Here is a 20320-nt window from a genome sequence, read left to right on the forward strand (position 1 = left end):
TCAGTTCCGCAGGGCCTGCAAGACCGCCCTCTTCAAACAGGCGTTCATTAATGATGGTACCAATGTTTACTGCTAAATTAATAATGATTACCGCCACTGTTAGTCTAGGAATGTTTTAATCACTGATTGGTTTTAATGTGTTCTTAATGTTTTATTATTGTATTGTTCATTTTAAATGTTGTAAGCCGCCCTGAGCCTGCTCTGGCGGGGGAGGGCGGGGTATAAATAAAATTTTACATTACATTACATTACAGAAGTGCGTTCTCCTCAAGTGAGCGGAGCAGGTGTTTGGGAACCCCTTTCTCAGGCAAACCGGATCCCCTTAGAGAGAGCTCGCCCGCCACTGTAGGCCTCCCCCTGCAGGGCAGGGCCCCCAAGAAGTGTTGCAGGGGTTCACCGAGGTACATTGGTTCACGTGGAGCAAGACTGAAGGCCAACAGTTCTGCCTTTCCTTATGCATGGACTCTGTGTGTGTGTGTGTGAGCATGTGCACACATCCTGGACCATCTCCCAGAATCCTCTGCAACATGCAGGACTCCTGCACTGGTACCTTGCTATGGAAAAGGAGCCCAAAGGTGGGAGATCTGAGATCCAGTAGTCTAGAGCAGGGGTGGCCAACGGTAGCTCTCCAGATGTTTTTTTGCCTACAACTCCCATCAGCCCCAGCCAGCATGCTGGCTGGTGCTGATGGGAGTTGTAGGCAAAAAACATCTGGAGAGCTACCGTTGGCCACCCCTGCTCTAGAGCTACTGGGCCCAGTCCTGGGAGCCCCATTCTGTCCTTCATACTTGGATGGCACTTCGGCTCTGTAGGTTGGTGTCTCCAGTTTGGCCCACTGGGAAACAGGTTTGATGGGATTGTGTATTATTTCAAAAACCTAGCAAACCTGTTTTACCAGAGGGTATCAGTGAAGCAAAAAGAAGTATGCAGGTGTTTGCACCAGGGGACATGATGCCAAAGCTGAAGCACTTTTTGGTACTGCCTCCCAATCGGGGGGGGGGGGCGGGGAGGGGCTCTGTCTGGACTGGAGGTTTCCTTGCTGGCTCCAGCAGCTTCTGTTCTGTCTCCCCAGAGCTCCCCTCAAGCTGCTCTGTGACAACATGAAGTACCAGATCCTTTCCAGGGCCTTCTATGGCTGTGAGTATCACCAGCTCCTCTTTGCAAGCAGCCCAAAGGGCCAAACTAGAGCAGATGCAGGAGGCCTGGGCAACAGTCTCCATTTTCAAAAAAATGAAACGCTTCCAGGGGGAGACTGAGATGAAAAGCGGAGGGAGGGAGGGGCTGCCTTACCTGGGGGGGGCAGGGTTTGCTGGCATTCTTCCTTGCCTCCCACCCCCACAGCTGGGTTTCCACTTGTCCTCAAGAAAAATGGATGGGGGAGAATGGGGTAGGCTGGTCCCATTTCTCCTCCTATGGACATTTTCCCTTCTTGCACGTCCAGTCTTGCTTGTCCCCCTAGTGAGAAAAACCAGGGCCTTCTCTGTGCCCATACAAAGCCGGTGCAGCCTCTGGTCGAGCAACGAAAGCACAGCTGGCTTCATCCTGCTGCAGGGCCTGATGGGCATGGAATCCCCTCCGGGTTGATAGCAGTCCTTCTGGGGGGTCCAGGCCGGCTGGCCTTGTGGGAAGCTCCCTGGAGAGGCTGAGCAGCGCTAGAGTGTCCGGCTGGGACCTGCGATTGCCCTGGGTGAGCTGGGGGGGAGTCAGTCCCCCTCCCTCCGCCTGACCAACCTCACAGGGTTCTTGTGAGGATAAAGCAGAGGAGACGAGGAGGATGGAAGCCACTTCGGGTCTCCGTTGCGGAGAAGGACTCAGGTGTCAATGAATTAAATAAAGAAACATTTGTTTGTTACTTATAGTCCGCCTTTCTTACAGCGACTCAAGGTGTATTACACCTAGTGAGTCAATGCAGTGGACAAAATGGGACATTTCAGTAACCCAGGCATTAGGGTGCATTAGAGAGCCTCTGACTGGCTGTGACTGAGAGCCAGTTTGGTGTAGTGGTTAAGTGTGCGGACTCTTATCTGGGAGAACTGGGTTTGATTCCCCACTCCTCCACTTGCAGCTGCTGGAATGGCCTTGGGTCAGCCAGAGCTCTCTTATCTGGGAGAACTAGGTTTGATTCCCCACTCCTCCACTTGCAGCTGCTGGAATGGCCTTGGGTCAGCCAGAGCTCTCTTATCTGGGAGAACTGGGTTTGATTCCCCACTCCTCCACTTGCAGCTGTTGGAATGGCCTTGGGTCAGCCAGAGCTCTCTTATCTGGGAGAACTAGGTTTGATTCCCCACTCCTCCACTTGCAGCTGCTGGAATGGCCTTGGATCAGCCAGAGCTCTCTTATCTGGGAGAACCGGGTTTGATTCCCCACTCCTCCACTTGCAGCTGCTGGAATGGCCTTGGGTCAGCCATAGCTCTGGGAGAGGTTGTCCTTGAAAGGGCAGCTACTGTGAGAGCCCTCTCAGCCCCACCCACCTCACAGGGTGTCTGTTGTGGAGGGGGAAGGGAAAGGAGATTGTAGGCCGCTCTGAGACTCTGTCCTTGAAAGGGCAGCTGCTGTGAGAGCCCTCTCAGCCCCACCCACCTCACAGGGTGTCTGTTGTGGAGAGAGAAGTTATAGGAGATTGTAAGTTATAGGAGACTGACTGACTGACTGACTGAGGAGATTGTAAGCCACCCTGAGTCTCTGATTCAGAGAGAAGGGTGGGGAAGTTTGCAAAGCTGTTTTGTGCAGGGGAGCCCTTTGGCCTGAGCCGAAATGCCCTCTGGGAAAGTTGAGTTTTGCACAGTTTGCAGGAAGCCAAGAGGAGTGTCGGAGCTTCCCACTTTCTCCCAAGGGAGGCCATCTTGTCTCTTCTGACTGCCAGCAGCTCATTGGGCCAAAGAAGACCTTTCTTGACGTGGGTCAGGCCATGAAGTGACTGTGGTTCCTTTCCGCGCCTCCACTCTATGCCCGTCTTCTGCGACCGCTCACTGCAAGCAGAGCGTGTGTCTGTGTGTGTGCAGGCTCTGAACAATCTCTCTCTTCCTTTCCCTGGCAAAGGGCTGGCCTATTGCCGGCATCTTTCCACAGTGCGCACTCACCTCTCGGCCCTGGTGAACCACGACATCATATCTCCCAGCATGCCGTGCGATGCCAGCCTGGGTCTGACAGCAGAGGTCTGGGAGGAGTTCCTGCAAGACAGCTCGGTATGGCAACCCCTCCTCCCTTGGGTCCTTCCCCATTGCCCTCCCAATTCCACCCCAAGGGGATGTCTGTCCCTGTGCCTGTCTTCTCAGAGCTACAAGGAGAAGGAGCTGCTGCGCCTGGTCTACTTCGGAGGGGTCCAGCCTGAGATCCGGAGAGCTGTCTGGCCGTTCCTCTTGGGCCACTACCAGCTTGGGATGTCAGAAGCAGAGAGGAGGGAGGTGAGAGCTATGGGGGCCTTCCAGACTCCGTGGGTTGGGATGCTTCTCTTGGGGCCTCAGGGCAGCCGGCATGATCCATGCTCTCTTTTGGCTGACAGATTGACCACCAAACCCACGCCTGTTATGCGCAGACCATGGCGGAGTGGCTGGGCTGTGAGGCCATTGTCAGGCAGCGGGAGAAGGAGTCGCACGCAGCCGCCCTGGCCAAGTGCTCCTCGGGGGCCAGCCTCGATTCCCACCTAGAGCGCATGTTGCACCGTGATTCCACTGTCAGCAACGAAGTGAGTCTGCCTGGTGGGGAGAAACATTCCCGGGGCGGGGGGCAGGAGGGCCATCTCTTCTGGGGCTGCTGTGGGTTTTCTTGGTCCTTCTGCTCTCCTCCTCCAGATTCTTTGCCTCTCTGTCCCTCACTCTGCTTCCAACAGATCAGACCATGAGCGCAGCCACAGAATTTGCTTGCAGAATTCTTTCTTCTAAAGTGCAAAGGAAACTTTCTAAAGTTCCATTTGTGAAAGTCACCGCCCCAAAAGCCCCGTCTTTGGTTGCTGCCCTCTCGCCATGATCCAGAACCCCCACAATGTTTTGCATACAAAATTGCCAGGTTCCCCCCTGGCCTCCTGTAGAGGATGAGGGTAGGGTTGCCACACCCAGGTTGGGGGGCCTGGGGACGACATTGCCAGAGAACCCCCCCTCCAGAGGCTCCATTTCCTCCAGGGGAACTGATCTCTGTAGTCTGCAGATGAGCTGTAATTCCAGGGGATCCCCAGGTCCCACCTGGAGGCTGCTGGCATCCCTGACGTGCACGCTACAAGCGAGGCCTGCGCTTTGTGACAAAATACGGTGCGCTCAAATGAAACCTTTACCATTTTGAATCATGGAATCACAATAAATATTGAGTAAAAACACATATAGTAATGCAGTTCATTTTACTGAACATGTCCAAAAGTTATTTTTACGTACAGTTATCCCGTTTCTCACCTGGAGGCTCTCAAGTCAGTTTTCTCCCTCTTTCCAGGTCCCCTCAAGCAAGCGGCAGCTGCTCTTGCAATGGTGTCTGTGCTCTTCTGTTGTGGGGTTGCTGAGTTATCTCCAGCCACCTGGAAAATTTAAAAAAATGGTTGCAATTGTAATAATCTTTCTAAGTTGCTTTACCAACCATATTCCAAAAAAAAAAAAGAGAAGTGCTTTGTGGTCTGTGACCCCATTTGGAAGCGGTGCTTGTTCAGCGCTGTGAGGGGACCCTGTGGCCACCCTGTAACATTTAGCAACAAAGAGATTGTGGAATGAGAGAAGCGCTCCTGACTCGCCCCTCTTGTGCCATGGCCCAGAGGAGAGAGGCCAGTTGCAGTGGCCAAGGCAGGCGTGGGATCCTCTGGGTGGCTTTTGCATGGGGACCCAGCAACACCTGCAGCAGCTGCGCTTTCTCTTGCCTTTGTGGGTTGGCTTGGCCACATGTGGGTGTTTCCTCTTCCTCCTCACAGTCTTCCCAGAGCGGCAGTTCTGGCCGACAGAACTTGGCCCGCCTGCAGAGTGACTCCAGCGGCAGCACACAGGTAAGCCATGAAGCCTGGGCTGGTTCGCCTTCTGAATGCTTCCAGCAGAGCCCCCTGCCTCTTAATAAATTGTATTTATTTTGTTTCTTTATAGCCCACCTTTCTCATTGAGACTTCACAGGTTACAATGCCCCTCCTGGTGTGCGTATAAAATGCAACCAAACAGCATAAGATACCCAGTAAAGTGTGCAATAGGACTAGATGTCCAGCATAGGTATTTCAAGTAATCAAGCAGTTGTTTGATACAAAGACTTGGTTTATTGATAATCCATTGTTGCTCAAGGTGCAGCACCTTGAGAGTGATACAGAGTTGCTCATAGCATGGTGTTTTAAGGATTACATCAAAGAGTATAGGAAAGATAGCTCCAAGACATAACAAGCATATGTGAATTGCTACAGCTAAACTACTATCTTGCAGTTGAAACTTCCTTCGGTCTCATACATTCTTGTCCCCGTTGATAAGCAATGAACGGGAACTGTTGGGCGGGGGAGGCGCCTCCTTTCTTTCTATCCTCAAAGTTACAGCATTCCTACATTTGCTACCCAGAGGTGGGAAAGAGGAAAGGGAGGTGAGAAGGCAAGAGGGGGGGTTTGAGCTTTGATATGCAGCTATGGGAAAGGACAGTTGTCAGGACACAGGGGAAGAAATCAGAATCCAGTAATGCATAGAAATAGCATGCTTGACACGAGAACTACAAGATTAGAAGGGAGTGTGAACAAAAAGCAGTCCAAGAAGCCACACCAGAAGCAATACAAAAAATGGATTACAAAAAGTAGAAAATGTATTAAGAACAACATGATACATACAATAAACATTTCAATAGCCTTCAGTCTTGTTCTCTTTTAGAAAAGTGCTGTCCTGGACCATTCTGTTATATGACCACCTTCTTCCCTTTCCAAATACGCCCTCTTGAAACATTCTGTTGGACGTTGTTTCCAGAACAACAGAAATGGGGGGGGGGGCTTTCTGGCCTCCCCAAGGAGGAAGGAAGAAGGCACTTGTACAGGCATCTGTCTGTCTTGCCCATTTGCAGGCTAGAGCCGAATGGGAACCAAACTCCCAAGAAATCCTCAGGCATGCCCTTTCCAAACTCACATCTTTGAGTCCAATTTTTGCTATGAATTGTATCCCAGACTACCACTGTTGCATTTCAGAGGGGGCAGGATTAATGCATCGATTCCTTCCTCCTCACACACCACCCTCTCAGTCTGAATGAGGACCCCATGTGTCTAATAACTAAATTCTCAGCACAGAATTCTAGGTAAAGTGCTTATTTTTAAATAAGGAATGCTGCCTTGGCGGGGAGGGCGGGGTATAAATAAATTTTTATTATATTATTATTATTATTATAAAACAAATAATTTTTATTTTAAAAGTTTAACATTCACATACATACTGTGGGGGAAAGCAATAAAGGACACAATTTCTCAAAATTGTTTCATATAGAACAGGGGGGGCCAACGGTAGCGCTCCAGATGTTTTTTTGCCATCAACTCCCATCAGCCCCAGCCATTTTCCATGCTGGCTGGGGCTGATGGGAGTTGTAGGCAAAAAACATCTGGAGCGCTACCATTGGCCACCCCTGATATAGAAAATTGGTGACCCTGTGAGTTCTCTCAGGACTGGGGCGGGGTGGGGGAAAGCAAGTGAGAATGTAGAGCCCCCATCCAGCCCCCGGTTCTCTGTGTGGACTCTGTAATGTGTGAATCGACCTTCTGTCGCTATGACCACCTTTGTCTCAGTAGCACAAACTTGGGCCCTTCTTGCCCGGCGGTCTCTTCCTGCGGTGCCTGGAACTCCAACAGCCCCTGCTGTGCCTATCAGCCGTCCTCTGGTTCTTCATTTATTTGGTGGGGGGGGGGGCTGCAGAATCTTTTTTGTTGGGCCAGCCCTGGGAGCCCCTCCTCTTCATCCCCTGCTTCTTCTTTGCCCAGGTATTTGAATCCGTGGAGGAGCTGGAGCAGCCGGAAGCAGAGGCCCAGCCGGAAGAGGGCAAGCGAGCCAAACTCTCCAACGGGGCGCTCCCCAACGGGACCTGCTCCCCGGACTCTGGCCACCCTTCGTCCTCGCAGAACTTCTCCGTCACCTCCGCCTACTCCGAGCGCAGCTTCAGCACCGAGGACAGCATGGCAGAGGCTGGCAAGCCCACTGTGTCCCACGTGGCCGGAGGGAGCAGAGGGGGGCCCCAGGAGGGAGCCACCCCCAAGGAGGATGGCGTCTTGGAAGGCCTGCCGGTTCAGGACAGCCTGGAAGGGGACTCCAGCAGGACATCAGAGGAGCTTGACCCCATGAGCAAGGAAGGCAGGGCGGAGGGCTGGGCTGACCACAGCATCGAGCAGCAGAACTCCACGGGGAGCGAAGATGACCTCTTGGAAGAGCCGGAAATGGAAAGCTTGTACCCGCAGCTGGAGCCCCACTCCTTGGCCGTCGTGGACCTGACCACTGTGGAAGTTTCTCCCGTCTCCTCCTCAGGCGTCACATATTCTGTGAGTGGGGAGGGGGGCTTGGCTAAGCGACCTTTGTGGAGGAGGCCCTAGCCATCTTAAGAACATAAGAGAAGCCATGTTGGATCAGACCAATGGCCTATCTAGTCCAACACTGTGTCACACAGTGGCCAAAAAACCCAGGTCCCATCAGGAGGTCCACCAGTGGGGCTAGAAGCCCTCCCACTGTGCCCCCCCCAGCACCAAGAATACAGAGCATCACTGCCTCAGACAGAGGGTTCCAACAATACTCTGTGGCTAATAGCCACTGATGGACCTCTGCTCCATATGCTTATCCAATCCCCTCTTGAAGCTGTCTATGCTGGTAGTCGCCACCACCTCCTGTGGCAGTGAATTCCACATGTTAATCACCCTTTGGGTGAAGAAGGACTTCCTTTTAAGAACATAAGAGAAGCCATGTTGGATCAGGCCAATGGCCTATCTAGTCCAACACTGTGTCACACAGTGGCCAAAAACCCCAGGTCCCATCAGGAGGTCCACCAGTGGGGCTAGAAGCCCTCCCACTGTGCCCCCCTCAGCACCAAGAATATAGAGCATCACTGCCTCAGACAGAGGGTCCCAACAATACACTGTGGCTAAGAGCCACTGATGGACCTCTGCTCCATATGCTTATCCAATCCCCTCTTGAAGCTGTCTATGCTTGTAGCCGCCGCCACCTCCTGTGGCAGTGAATTCCACATGTTAATCACCCTTTGGGTGAAGAAGTGCTTCCTTAAGAACATAAGAGAAGCCATGTTGGGTGGGCCATTGGCCTTCGCTGCAGATGTTTATCCAATCCCCTCTTGAAGCTGCCATGCGTGTAGCTTGGCCCTTTGGGGAAGGGGAGGAGCTTTAGTCCAGGACTTCCATCTTGGGAAGTTGTTGTGTGACCAAGAAAGTCTGGACCCAGGAGGAGGGGTTGGTGGCTGCACCATCTTCTCCATCAAAATGGCTCCCCCTTTGGGGGGAGCAGGTGCCTCAGGTTGCTGGCGGGGGGGGGGGGGGGGAGGGATGGGGCTTCAGACCCCCGGACAGCAACCTGCTCCTCTCCAGGACTCCCCAAATCAGAATTATATGTTGTCTTATTCAGAAAAAATGATCTGCCACTTCTGCAGAGACCTGCTTGAGTTCCTAGCCGGTGTGCCTAAAAGAGAGCAGTGTAGGCTGGAGAGCATTCCAAAAGCAGAGCCCCATCTTCGTTGGCCCCCCCTCCCCCCGACCTCTGCAGATGGAGGCCCAGAGAGCAGCCTTGGGAAGAGGATCTGAACTGGCAAGGGAGAGGGGGGGCTTTGTGTGCCCTGGCCCTGATCCATCCAGAGCTTTCAAGAGAAGAATCAGCCCTTCGGATCGCCCCCAGAAGCAGGTGGGCAGCCGGTGCAGGAATGAGCCAGTCCCCCTCTGTCCAGCTCCCAACCACAGCCTGCCTGCCACATTTCGGAGCGGCTGAAGTTTCCGGTCAGTTTTTCCAAAGGCAAATATGTGTGTGGGAAGTGCTGTCAGAGGGCAAAGGGCCTCCCTCTGTTAGCCTCTTGCCTTGGAAACCCTCAGAGGTCACCAGTGCGCCCTCTAAGCTGAGTTAGCGTGAGCCAGCTCACAGGTTTTTAGCCTCCAGCTCACACCTTTTTGTCTCAGCTCAGGAAGGAGGACCCCAGAGCACAATAATTGATGCAGGAGCTCACCACTTTAATGCCAGCAGCTCACAAAGCAGAATTTTTTGCTCTCAAGACTCTGCAGCTTAGAGGGAACATTGGAGGTCACCCAATGTTGGCTGCAGCTGGTCTGCCCTTTGCCCACACAAAGTGCTGTCAGTCTCCGCTGACTCCTGGCAACCCCCCTCCTCCGGGGTGCTCAAGGCAAGTGATGAAGCAGAGGCGGCTGCCGCTTCCCTCTGCTGAAAAGCCTTCCTAGGTGGTCTCCCGTCCAAGCAGCGGCCCTTCTGTGCTTCCCAGATCTGATGAGATGGGGCTAAGGGTGGATAAACTTGCTTAACACAAGAGCCACAAAGAATAAGCATCAGATGCTTGAGAGCCGCATGACAGGAAGGCAGGCAGGAAAATAGATGGAGGGAGGGAGAGGTGGAAAGAAAGCAACTTTAACTTTAAATGCCTTCTCCGAGCCGCTGGCTGGCTTGGCTTGGAGAAGCGATTTAAACAGAGAAATGCCTTCTCCGAGTTAGCCAGTGGGGCAGTGGGGGCTTTGAGACCCACATAGTAAGTGTGGAGGAGCCACATGTGGCTCCCGAGCCACAGTTTGGCCACCCCTGGGCCATATTATACCATTTTACATCTAGCAGGTTGAAATTCCTTTGAGAGATCTGCCCAGGCCAGAGAATTCACCTTCTATTAGTGTGGAACGTCCCTCAACTCCATGCAATATGCCAAGTCTTCTCCTGGCAAGATCCCTCCCTCCCCTTCCCCCAGTCTGGATGCTCGAGAGCTGGGCAGCAGGACTTTCAGCCCACCCTCTGCAGACCCGGCAGCTCCGGGCTCAAGCAGCTCTCCCCCACCCCGCTCCTGTGTCCACAGCCGGAGCTCCTAGACCTCTACACCGTGAACCTGCACCGCATCGAGAAGGACGTGCAGAGATGTGACCGTAACTACTGGTACTTCACGCCAGCCAACTTGGAGAAACTGCGCAACATCATGTGCAGGTAGCTGATGGGGCAAGGTGCCTTGTGGGTCCCCCAGTCCGGACAGGACATGGCTTGGCTGGCAACACGTGGGCGTGCCAAGGGGCATAAGAGAATTCGGCGGGTGTGTGCACAACACAGTCAGGGGTTGTGTCTGCTGTTGCAGCCGGCTGTCCTGGTTCACCCCAGTTTCCCCCCACAGCTACATCTGGCACCATCTCGACATCGGCTACGTCCAGGGGATGTGTGACCTGCTGGCACCTCTGCTCGTTGTTTTAGATGACGGTGAGTGTGCTGCGCTTTGCCCCTGGGTTGCCGGGCCCCCTCCCCATGACTTTGGGCCACGGGCCCCCTCCTGACAAGTTCAGTCCCAGGCACTGGATCGCCTTTCCCCGCTTTCCCACTCACTCCAGATTCCCTCCATTCGCTGCAGGTGTCTTTGAGTGCCCAGGAGTGGTGTGAATAGCCCAGGGAGTGGCAGTTCAGAGGGGCAGCTGTGGCCATTTGGGGCAGCCAGGCTGGCCAGCTCTAAGCTGGGAAATACCCAGAGGAACCGGGTTTGGGGAGGGCTTCAGTGGTGCAGAATGTTAAAGCTGCAGTACTGCAGTCCTAAGCTCTGCTCACGACCTGAGTTCGATCCCCAGCAGTAGCTGGGTTTTCAGGTAACCGGCTCGAGGTTGACTCAGCCTTCCATCCTTCAGAGGTCAGTCAAATGAGTACCCAGCTTGCTGGGGGGGGGGAGTGTAGATGGCTGAGGAAGGCAATGGCAAACCACCCCGTAAAAAGTCTGCTGTGAAAACGTTGTGAAAGCAACGTCACCCCAGAGTCGGAAACGACTGGTGCTTCTCCAGGGGACCTTTCCTTTTGAAAAGCCCCGTGGCGCAGAGTGTTAAAGCTGCAGTACTGCAGTCCTAAGCTCTGCTCATGACCTGAGTTCGAACCCCAGCAGAAGCTGGGTTTTTAGGTAGCTGGCTCCAGGTTGACTCAGCCTTCCATCCTTCAGAGGTTGGTCAAAGGAGTCCCCAGCTTGCTGGGGGGGAAGTGTAGATGACTGGGGAAGGCAATGGCAAACTGCCGTGAAAACGTTGTGAAAGCAACGTCACGCCAGAGTTGGAAATGACTGGTGCTTGCACAGGGGATCTTTTCTTTCCTCCTCAATGGGGTGCAATGCTGATAAAATCCACCTTCCAAAGTGGCCGTTTTCTCCAGGGGAACTGATCTCTATGGCCTGGAGAGAGTGGGATATCTCCAGGCACCACTTGGAGGTTGGCAACCCTGGCTGCTTCTGAAGCAAAGAACAGTTGTGGCCCCAAAAAGGCCTGTGACTGCCAACCCATGAGAAGTACAGGGAGACCCCAGGAGCAAACAGGGGCTTCTATTCTGGTGTCCCATCTCGTAATCAGTGTCCTCTGGGGCCAGGGAATGCCCTCTCTGCTCTGGTGATGCCCAGATACTCTCTCCCCCCTGCCCAGAGGCCCTGGCCTTCAGCTGCTTCTCGGAGCTCATGAAGCGGATGAATCAGAACTTCCCTCACGGAGGAGCCATGGACACGCACTTCGCCAACATGAGGTCCCTCATCCAGGTGAGGTATTTGCCCGGGAGGGAGGGGAGGGGAGGAGCCTCTGGGGGCCTTTGGGAAGCAGGAGTTCCACAGGCAGAGAGAGGTTCCTCTCAGGACAAAGGTGCTGTGAGGGTGATGGGGAGCTTGACAAAGTGAACATCCGTCTGCCCTGCAGCCCTTAAAAGTACACCAGCCTGGGTAGAGAAGATGGGGACTCCACCTGGGGAACTGCCTCACGCCATCCCAAGCGCATGTGACAGAGTGGGACTTTTTGAAAGTCGGGGAGGGGGAAATATGCTTCCCTTGCAGAAACAGGATTCTGAAAGCTTTTCCCCCCAAGCAGATTCTGGACTCGGAGCTGTTTGAACTGATGCACCAAAATGGGGACTACACACATTTCTACTTCTGCTACCGCTGGTTCCTCCTGGATTTTAAGCGAGGTTTGTGTGGACAGGGGGCACTATAAACATATACCATTTTTGACCAGTTGAAGTGGAATTATTTGTCCATAAAGAATTGTGAGAACATCAGAGGAGCCCTTCTGGATCAGACAGTGATCCATCTTGTCCAGCATCCTGTTCTCATGCAGTGGCCAACCAGTTCCCCTGGAGGGCCAACCGCAGGGCACCGAGAATGAGGCCTTCCCTGGAGAAGAGTATCAGAAGAGCCCTGCTAGAACAGACCAGTGAGGGTCCCTCTAGTCCAGCATCCTGTCTCACACATTGGCCAGCCAGTTCCTCTGGAGGGCCAACAACAGGGCAGAGAGGCCGAGGCCTTCCCCTGAGAAGAACATCAGAAGAGCCCTGCTGGATCAGGCTACTGAGGGTCCATCTAGTCCAGCATCCTGTCTCACACAGGGGCCAGCCAGTTCCTCTGGAGGGCCAACAACAGGGCAGAGAGGCTGAGGCCTTCTCCTGAGAAGAACATCAGAAGAGCCCTGCTGGATCAGACCAGGGAGGGTCCATCTAGTTGAGCCTCCTGTCTCACACAGTGGCCAGCCAGTTCCTCTGGAGGGCCAACAACAGGGCAGAGAGGCCAAGGCCTTCCCCTGATGAGAAATAAGAAGAGCCCTGCTGGATCAGACCAGGGAGGGTCCATCTAGTCCAGCATCCTGTCTCACACAGTGGCCAGCCAGTTCCTCTGGAGGGCCAACAACAGGGCAGAGAGGCCAAGGCCTTCCCTTGATGAGAAATAAGAAGAGCCTACTGGGTCAGACCAGTGAGGGTCCATCTAGCCCATCCTCCTGACTCACACAGAGGCCAACCAGTTCCTCTGGAGGGCCAACAACAGGGCAGAGAGGCTGAGGCCTTCCCCTGAGAAGAACGTCTGAAGAGCCCTGCTGGATCAGACCAGGGTGGGTCCATCTTGTCCAGCATCCTGTCCTACACAGGGTCCAGCCAGTTCCTCTGGAGGGCCAACAACAGGGCAGAGAGACTGAAGATATTGCCTCCTGGCTCTGGGATTCAGAGATTTACTGCCTCTGAATGTGGAGGTTCCCCTCAAGTCATGATCGCTAGGAACCCCTGATAGACATCTCCTCCATTAATCTATCTAAACCCCTTTTAAGGTCATCTATGTATGTGGCCATGATCCCAACTCCTGGGAGTGAATTCCATGATTTAATTGCATGTTGAGAAAAGAAGTATTTCCTTCAGGCTGTTTTAATCTACTGCTTCATTGAGTGCTTCCAAGTTCTAGTATTATGGAATAGATACAAAAAGTTCTCACTGTCCAGTTTCTTGGCCCCCAAATTTCTGTCTCCCTTACCCATCCTTTTTCTAATTGAAACAGTCTCCAATCTGTTAATTGTCTTTAGAAAAGGCACTCCAAACTGCGTGTTGGAAACCGTCTTGGTTACTCTCTTCTACATAATGTCTAGGTCTGCAGTATCCTTTTTGAGATTGGTCGACCAGAACTATACAGAATAGTCCAAATAACACCACACCATACATATATACAGGGAAATTATAATAGTGATGTTTTATTTTCAGTCCCATTCCTATGAATCCCCAGCATGGAGTCTGCCTTTTTCACTTTTGCCACCTACTGAGCTGACATTTTCAGCTGAGCTGTCTGCTACAGCTCCAGAGTCTCATGTCCTTTCAGCCACAGCCAGTTCTGTCCCCACTGGATTATATTTAAAACCAGAATTTGTATTTCATTATGCATCACCTTACCCTTTTTTGGAATAAGCTTGATTTGCCATATTGTTGCCCACTCATCCAGTTGATGAGGAAGATCCTCCCAAGGAACTTCACAATCCGCCTTGGTTCTCCCCATCTGGAATAATGTGGTGTCACCCGTAAGCGGGGCCATTAAACTACAACCCTCCTATTGGAAATCACATTTGGACAAATTAAATAGCATTGATCCTTGTGAGATCCTACTGCTTGATTTGACCCATTGCAAGAACAACCTTTGTTTTCATTTAGCCGATTTTTTTTATCTACAAGGGGACCTAACCTCTTATCCTGTGACAGCTAAGCTTAGTCCAGAGTTTTTGGTGAGATATCTTGGCAACATCCTTTTGGAAGTCCAAATATGTGATGTCCATAGGATTGCCCTTATCGACATGCTTGTTAACCTCCTCCAGGAACTCTTTGAGATCAGTGAAGTCCTTCTGTGATGGAAAGAAGGAGGCGTTTGCTGGGAGGGTCTCGGGGCTTTGGCAGGGATGGGCCGCATCTGCTGCTTTCGACATGCTCCTTTGGCTGCTCTTTAGCTGTTTCTTCTCCACAGAACTTGTTTATGATGACGTCTTCTCTGTCTGGGAGACAATCTGGGCCGCTGCACACATCTCCTCTTCTCACTACGTCCTCTTCATCGCGCTTGCCTTGGTGGAAGTCTACCGGGACATCATCCTTGAGAACAATATGGATTTCACGGACATCATCAAGTTCTTCAACGGTACAGAGCTTAGTTGGCCAGAGATGTTTGGCTGCTTCTTAGAGGACGCATGGCCCAATCTAAGGGAGTTGTGCCCTGAGATCTCTTGTGGCAAGCTCTGAGTGGGTCCTCTTTTGGTGTCCCAAGAGGTTGGCTCCATACTATTTCATAGAACCACAGAGTTGGAAAGGTACCTCCAGAGTCATCTAGTCCAACCCCCTGCACAATGCAGGAAATTCACAAGAACCTACCCCCCTCACACACACCCAGTGGCCCCTGCTCCAAGCCCAGAAGATGGCAAAATACTTTATCTGAAGTATTTATGTTCTGGTTTCCACATCATAAAATCCCAAAGGTGGTAGAAAACAGTCTATTACAACAGAAAACAGAGCAACTTTTGGGAATAATACAGCACCCAAAACAAGCTGTGCCAAGAAAGTCCTCTGGGGCTGGTGGGGAGGAGGGGGCTTTCCCAGCCCTCCACTTTTTCACCTGAAGATGCTGAGGACTGAACTTTCATGCAAAGCAGATACTCCTCCACTGAGATTTGAGCCACCCCAGGAAACAAACAAATACAGAGAAATTCAATTCAGCTGTTGGAGATGCTACTTTAGTTAACATAAGAACATAAGAGAAGCCATGTTGGCTCAGGCCAAATGCCCATCCAGTCCAACACTCTGTGTCACATAAGAACATAAGAGAAGCCATGTTGGATCAGGCCAGTGGCCCACCCAGTCCAACACTCTGTGTCACATAAGAACATAAGAGAAGCCATGTTGGCTCAGGCCAATGGCCCATCCAGTCCAACACTCTGTGTCACATAAGAACATAAGAGAAGCCATGTTGGCTCAGGCCAATGGCCCATCCAGTCCAACACTCTGTGTCACATAAGAACATAAGAGAAGCCATGTTGGGTCAGGCCAATGGCCCATCCAGTCCAACTCTCTGTATCACATAAGAACATAAGAGAAGCCCTGTTGGATCAGGCCAATGGCCCATCCAGTCCAACACTCTGTGTCACATAAGAACAGAAGAGAAGCCATGTTGGCTCAGGCCAATGGCCCATCCAGTCCAACACTCTGTGTCACATAAGAACAGAAGAGAAGCCATGTTGGATCAGGCCAATGGCCCATCCAGTCCAACACTCTGTGTCACGTAAGAACATAAGAGAAGCCATGTTGGATCAGGCCAGTGGCCCATCCAGTCCAACACTCTGTGTCACATAAGAACATAAGAGAAGCCATGTTGGATCAGGCCAGTGGCCCATCCAGTCCAACACTCTGTGTCACATAAGAACATAAGAGAAGCCATGTTGGATCAGGCCAGTGGCCCATCCAGTCCAACACTCTGTGTCACATAAGAACATAAGAGAAGCCCTGTTGGATCAGGACAATGGCCCCTCCAGTCCAACACTCTGTGTCACATAAGAACATAAGAGAAGCCATGTTGGATCAGGCCAGTGGCCCATCCAGTCCAACACTCTGTGTCACATAAGAACATAAGAGAAGCCATGTTGGCTCAGGCCAATGGCCCATCCAGTCCAACACTCTGTGTCACATAAGAACATAAGAGAAGCCCTGTTGGATCAGGACAATGGCCCCTCCAGTCCAACATTCTGTGTCACATAAGAACATAAGAGAAGCCATGTTGGATCAGGACAATGGCCCCTCCAGTCCAACACTCTGTGTCACATAAGAACATAAGAGAAGACCTGTTGGATCAGGCCAAATGCCCATCCAGTCCAACACTCTGTGTCACAAAAGAACATCAGAGAAGCCATGTTGGATCAGGCCAGTGGCCCCTCCAGTCCAACACTCTGTGTCACATAAGAACATAAGAGAAGCCATGTTGGCTCAGGCCAATGGCCCATCCAGTCCAACACTCTGTGTCACATAAGAACATCAGAGAAGCCATGTTGGATCAGGCCAATGGCCCACCCAGTCCAACACTCTGTGTCACATAAGAACATCAGAGAAGCCATGTTGGATCAGGCCAATGGCCCATCCAGTCCAACACTCTGTGTCACATAAGAACATAAGAGAAGCTATTTTTTATTTATTTATTTTATTTATTAATTTCATTTATATCCCGCCCTCCCCCACCTTGGCAGGCTCAGGGCGGCTAACAACATTCTATAAAACATACAATAGTAAATAAAACCTTTAGATTAACAATATAAAACATTAAACTTAAAATTAAAACCAGTCCAATAAATGCAGTTATACAGCGGTATAGATCTTTAGACCGCATTGGCAGATTCTTAATTACTGACCTTCTTAGCAGTCCGAGTGTGCGAGTTTAAAAAGGGTGGTCTTGCAGGCCCTGCGGAACTGATCGAGGTTCCGCAGGGCCCGCACCTCCTCGGGGAGTCGGTTCCACAGGGTAGGGGCCGCGATCGAAAAGGCCCGTGCTCTAGTGTTCTGATATTTAATCTCCTTCGGCCCAGGGATAGTCATTAGGTTTTTCCCAGTTGACCTCAGTGCTCTCTGGGGTTCATATGGGGAAAGACGGTCCCTCAGGTAGGCAGGTCCTCGGCCATATAAGGCTTTAAAGGTAATGACCAACACTTTGTACTGGACCCGGTATATAATCGGCAGCCAGTGCAGTTCACGTAGCCCCGGCCGTATACGTTCCCGTTTCGGGAGTCCCAACAACAGCCTGGCCGCCGCGTTCTGCACTAGCTGCAGTCTCCGGGTCCGGCACAGAGGTAGCCCCAAGTAGAGGGCATTACAGTAGTCTAGTCTTGAGGTGACAGTTGCATGGATCACTGTTGCGAGGTCCCGGCGCTCAAGGAAAGGGGCCAACTGCCTTGCCCGCTTCAGATGGAAGAATGCTGACTTGGCAGTGGCTGCTATCTGGGCCTCCATTGATAATGGAGCTATGTTGGATCAGGCCAGTGGCCCATCCAGTCCAACCCTCTGTGTCACACAGTGGCCAATATATATATATATATATATATATATATATATATATATACACTGTGGCTAATAGCCACTGATGGACCTCTGCTCCATATTTTTATCCAATCGCCTCTTGAAGCTGGCTATGCTTGTAGCTGCTGCCACCTCCTGTGGCAGTGAATTCCACATGTTAATCACCCTTCGGATGAAAAAGGACTTCCTTTTATTCATTCTAATCCGACTGCTCAGCAATTTCATTGAATGCCCACGAGTTCTTGTATTGTGCGAAAGGGAGAAAAGTACTTCTTTCTCTACTTTCTCCATCCCATGCATAATCTTGTAAACCTCTATCTTGTCACCCCGCAGTCGAGGTTTCTCCAAGCTAAAGAGCCCCAGGTGTTTTAACCTTTTTCATAGGGAAAGTGTTCCAAACCTTTAATCATTCTAGTTGCCCTTTTCTGGACTTTTCTCAATGGTATAATATCCTTTTTGAGGTGCAGTGACCAGAATTGTACACTGTACTCCAAATGAGACCGCACCATCGATTTATACAGGGGCATTATGATACTGGCTGATTTGTTTTCAATTCCCTTCCTAATAATTCCCAGCATGGCATTGGCCTTCTTTATTGCAACCGCACACGGTTTCAAGATTTTCAGTGAGTTAGCTACCACGACCCCAAGATCTCTCTCTGCCAGTTCACACCCCATCAACTTGTATTTGTAGCTGGGATTCTTGGCCCCAATTTGCATTACTTTGCACTTGACCACATTGAACCTCATCTGCCACGTTGACGCCCACTCGCCCAGCCTCAACAGATCCCTTTGGAGTGCCTCACAATCCTCTCTGGTTCTCACCACCCTGAACAATTTAGTGTCATCTGCAAACTTGGCCACTTCACTGCTCACCCCCAACTCCAAATCATTGGTGGTGCTGTGAGGTCCACAGAGAGGGTGCAAAGCAGACTTCCCTTGGGAATTGGGGCTGGCTAGAGTGGCCAGCCTCCAGGTGGCACCTGGAGAACTCCCACTACTAGCACAACTGGTCTCCAGATGACTAAGATCAGCTCCCCTGGAGACAATAGCTGCTTTGGAGGGGGGGGTATGGCATGGTACCTTGCTAAGCTGCCTAAGCCTCCCCAAACACCCTTCTGAGGCTTCATCCACCTCCCAATCTCCAGGTATTTCCCAGCACCAGAGCTGGCAACCCCAAGGAAGGACTCTGTGGCATTAGGCCCTGCTGAAGCCCTTTCCCTCCACAAGCTGTGCACTCCCCAGGCCCAAGCCCCAAATCTCCAGGAACTTCCCAACATAGAGTTGGCAACCCTAAGACTAGTGGTGAGAAAATCCTCCCCTGCTTTGATGCAGGCAGTCGCCAGTGCAGATCTCTCCCCAGCCACAAACTCATTGAGCAGGTAACATAAGAACATGAGAGAAGCCATGTTGGATCAGGCCAGTGGCCCATTCCGTCCAACACTCCAGGTCACACAGTGACCAAAAACACGCAGGTGCCATCAGGAGGTCCATCAGTGGGGCCAGGACACTAGAAGCCCTCCCACTGTGCTCCTCCAAGCGCCAAGAATACAGAGCATCACTTGCCCCAGAAATAAGAAAGTAAGAGAAGCCATGCTGGATCAGACCAATGGCCCATCCAGTCCAACACTCTGTGTCACACAGTGGCCAAAAACCCCAGATGCCATCAGGAGGTCCACCAGTGGGGCCAGGACACTAGAAGCCCTCCCCGTGTCCCCACCCCCAAGTACCAAGAATACAGAGCATCACTGCCCCAGACAGTTCTAATAATATACTTTGGCTAATAGCCACTGATGGACCTCTGCTCCATATGCTTATCCAATCCCCTCTTGAAGCTGGCTATGCTTGTAGCCGCCGCCACCTCCTGTGGCAGTGAATTCCATGTGTTAATCACCCTTTGGGTGAAGAAGTACTTCCTTTTATCTGTTTTAATCTGACTACTCAGCAATTTCCTTGAGTGCCCACAAGTTCTCGAATTGTGAGAAAGGGAGAAAAGTCCTTCTTTCTCTACCTTCTCTATCCCAAGCATAATCTTGTAAACCTCTATCATGTCACCCCTCAGTTGACATTTCTCCAAGCTAATGAGCCCCAAGTGTTTTAACCAGGTTCACTTTGTAGAAAAATAGGTGGTGGAGCTCATCCAGGAATTGTTATGCAGCTGCACATATTATTCAATGGACAAGGAGGTGGAACTCTCAGTAAGGTTTAGGAGCTGTGCTCCTGTGAGCTCCCACTGAATCTGAGGCCTGGTTTCAACCTTTCTTCATAGGGAAAGTGTTCCAACCCTTTAATCATTCTAGTTGCCCTTTTCTGGACTTTTTCCAAAGCTATGATATCTTTTTTGAGGTGTGGTGACCAGAATAGTACACAGTACTCCACAGTCTTGCTTAATTGGAGTCCCTCCTCTTCTTCCATTGGGTTTAGCTTCATTCTTCCTCTTCCTCCCCTTCCCTCCTGCAGAAATGGCTGAGCGTCACAACACCAAGCAGATCCTGAAGCTGGCACGAGACCTGGTGTACAAAGTCCAGACCCTGATCGAGAACAAGTGACCCCACAGAAGGCGTGCCCTGGCGGGCAGAGGAGGAAGACCACAGTCTGTCACCATTGGAGATGAAAAGCAGCCACCATGGAGGGTGTGTAAGACAGAGAGACCCCCCCTACACACACAAAACTGCTGTTTGCCTCCCATGTGCCCTGGAGGAGATGGTCACCAGGCCGTGTACCGGTTCTTGCAGCTTGTGTTTCTGGCTGCTGCTCGCTGGCCCTGCAGCCATTGTGGGGATTAACCAAAGAACTCGCACCCTCCATCTCCTTTCTCTTCCTAGTGAGGTGGAGGCTGACGTGGCACAGTCTTTGAGGACAGGGGCTGAG

The 20320-nt window shown here is 51.6% G+C and overlaps 1 protein-coding gene across 1 annotated transcript in view; it reads left to right on the top strand.

The window, feature by feature from the left end:
• The window catches only part of SGSM1 (small G protein signaling modulator 1), a 62438-nt gene extending 42414 nt beyond the window's left edge, over nt 1–20024 (top strand). Inside the window, exons 13-24 of the mRNA XM_060249189.1 lie at nt 1073–1137; nt 3040–3185; nt 3276–3404; nt 3503–3685; nt 4886–4957; nt 6893–7444; nt 9967–10091; nt 10273–10355; nt 11543–11652; nt 11975–12071; nt 14371–14538; nt 19910–20024. Coding sequence (XP_060105172.1) covers nt 1073–1137; nt 3040–3185; nt 3276–3404; nt 3503–3685; nt 4886–4957; nt 6893–7444; nt 9967–10091; nt 10273–10355; nt 11543–11652; nt 11975–12071; nt 14371–14538; nt 19910–19998 — 1819 coding nt within the window. The 3' untranslated portion in view covers nt 19999–20024. The remainder of the gene's footprint in view (nt 1–1072; nt 1138–3039; nt 3186–3275; nt 3405–3502; nt 3686–4885; nt 4958–6892; nt 7445–9966; nt 10092–10272; nt 10356–11542; nt 11653–11974; nt 12072–14370; nt 14539–19909) is intronic.
• Nucleotides 20025–20320: the final 296 nt, after the last annotated feature.

Source organism: Heteronotia binoei, chromosome 11 (genome assembly GCF_032191835.1).
Source record: "Heteronotia binoei isolate CCM8104 ecotype False Entrance Well chromosome 11, APGP_CSIRO_Hbin_v1, whole genome shotgun sequence".
In the NCBI taxonomy this organism is placed as follows: Eukaryota; Metazoa; Chordata; class Lepidosauria; order Squamata; family Gekkonidae; genus Heteronotia; species Heteronotia binoei.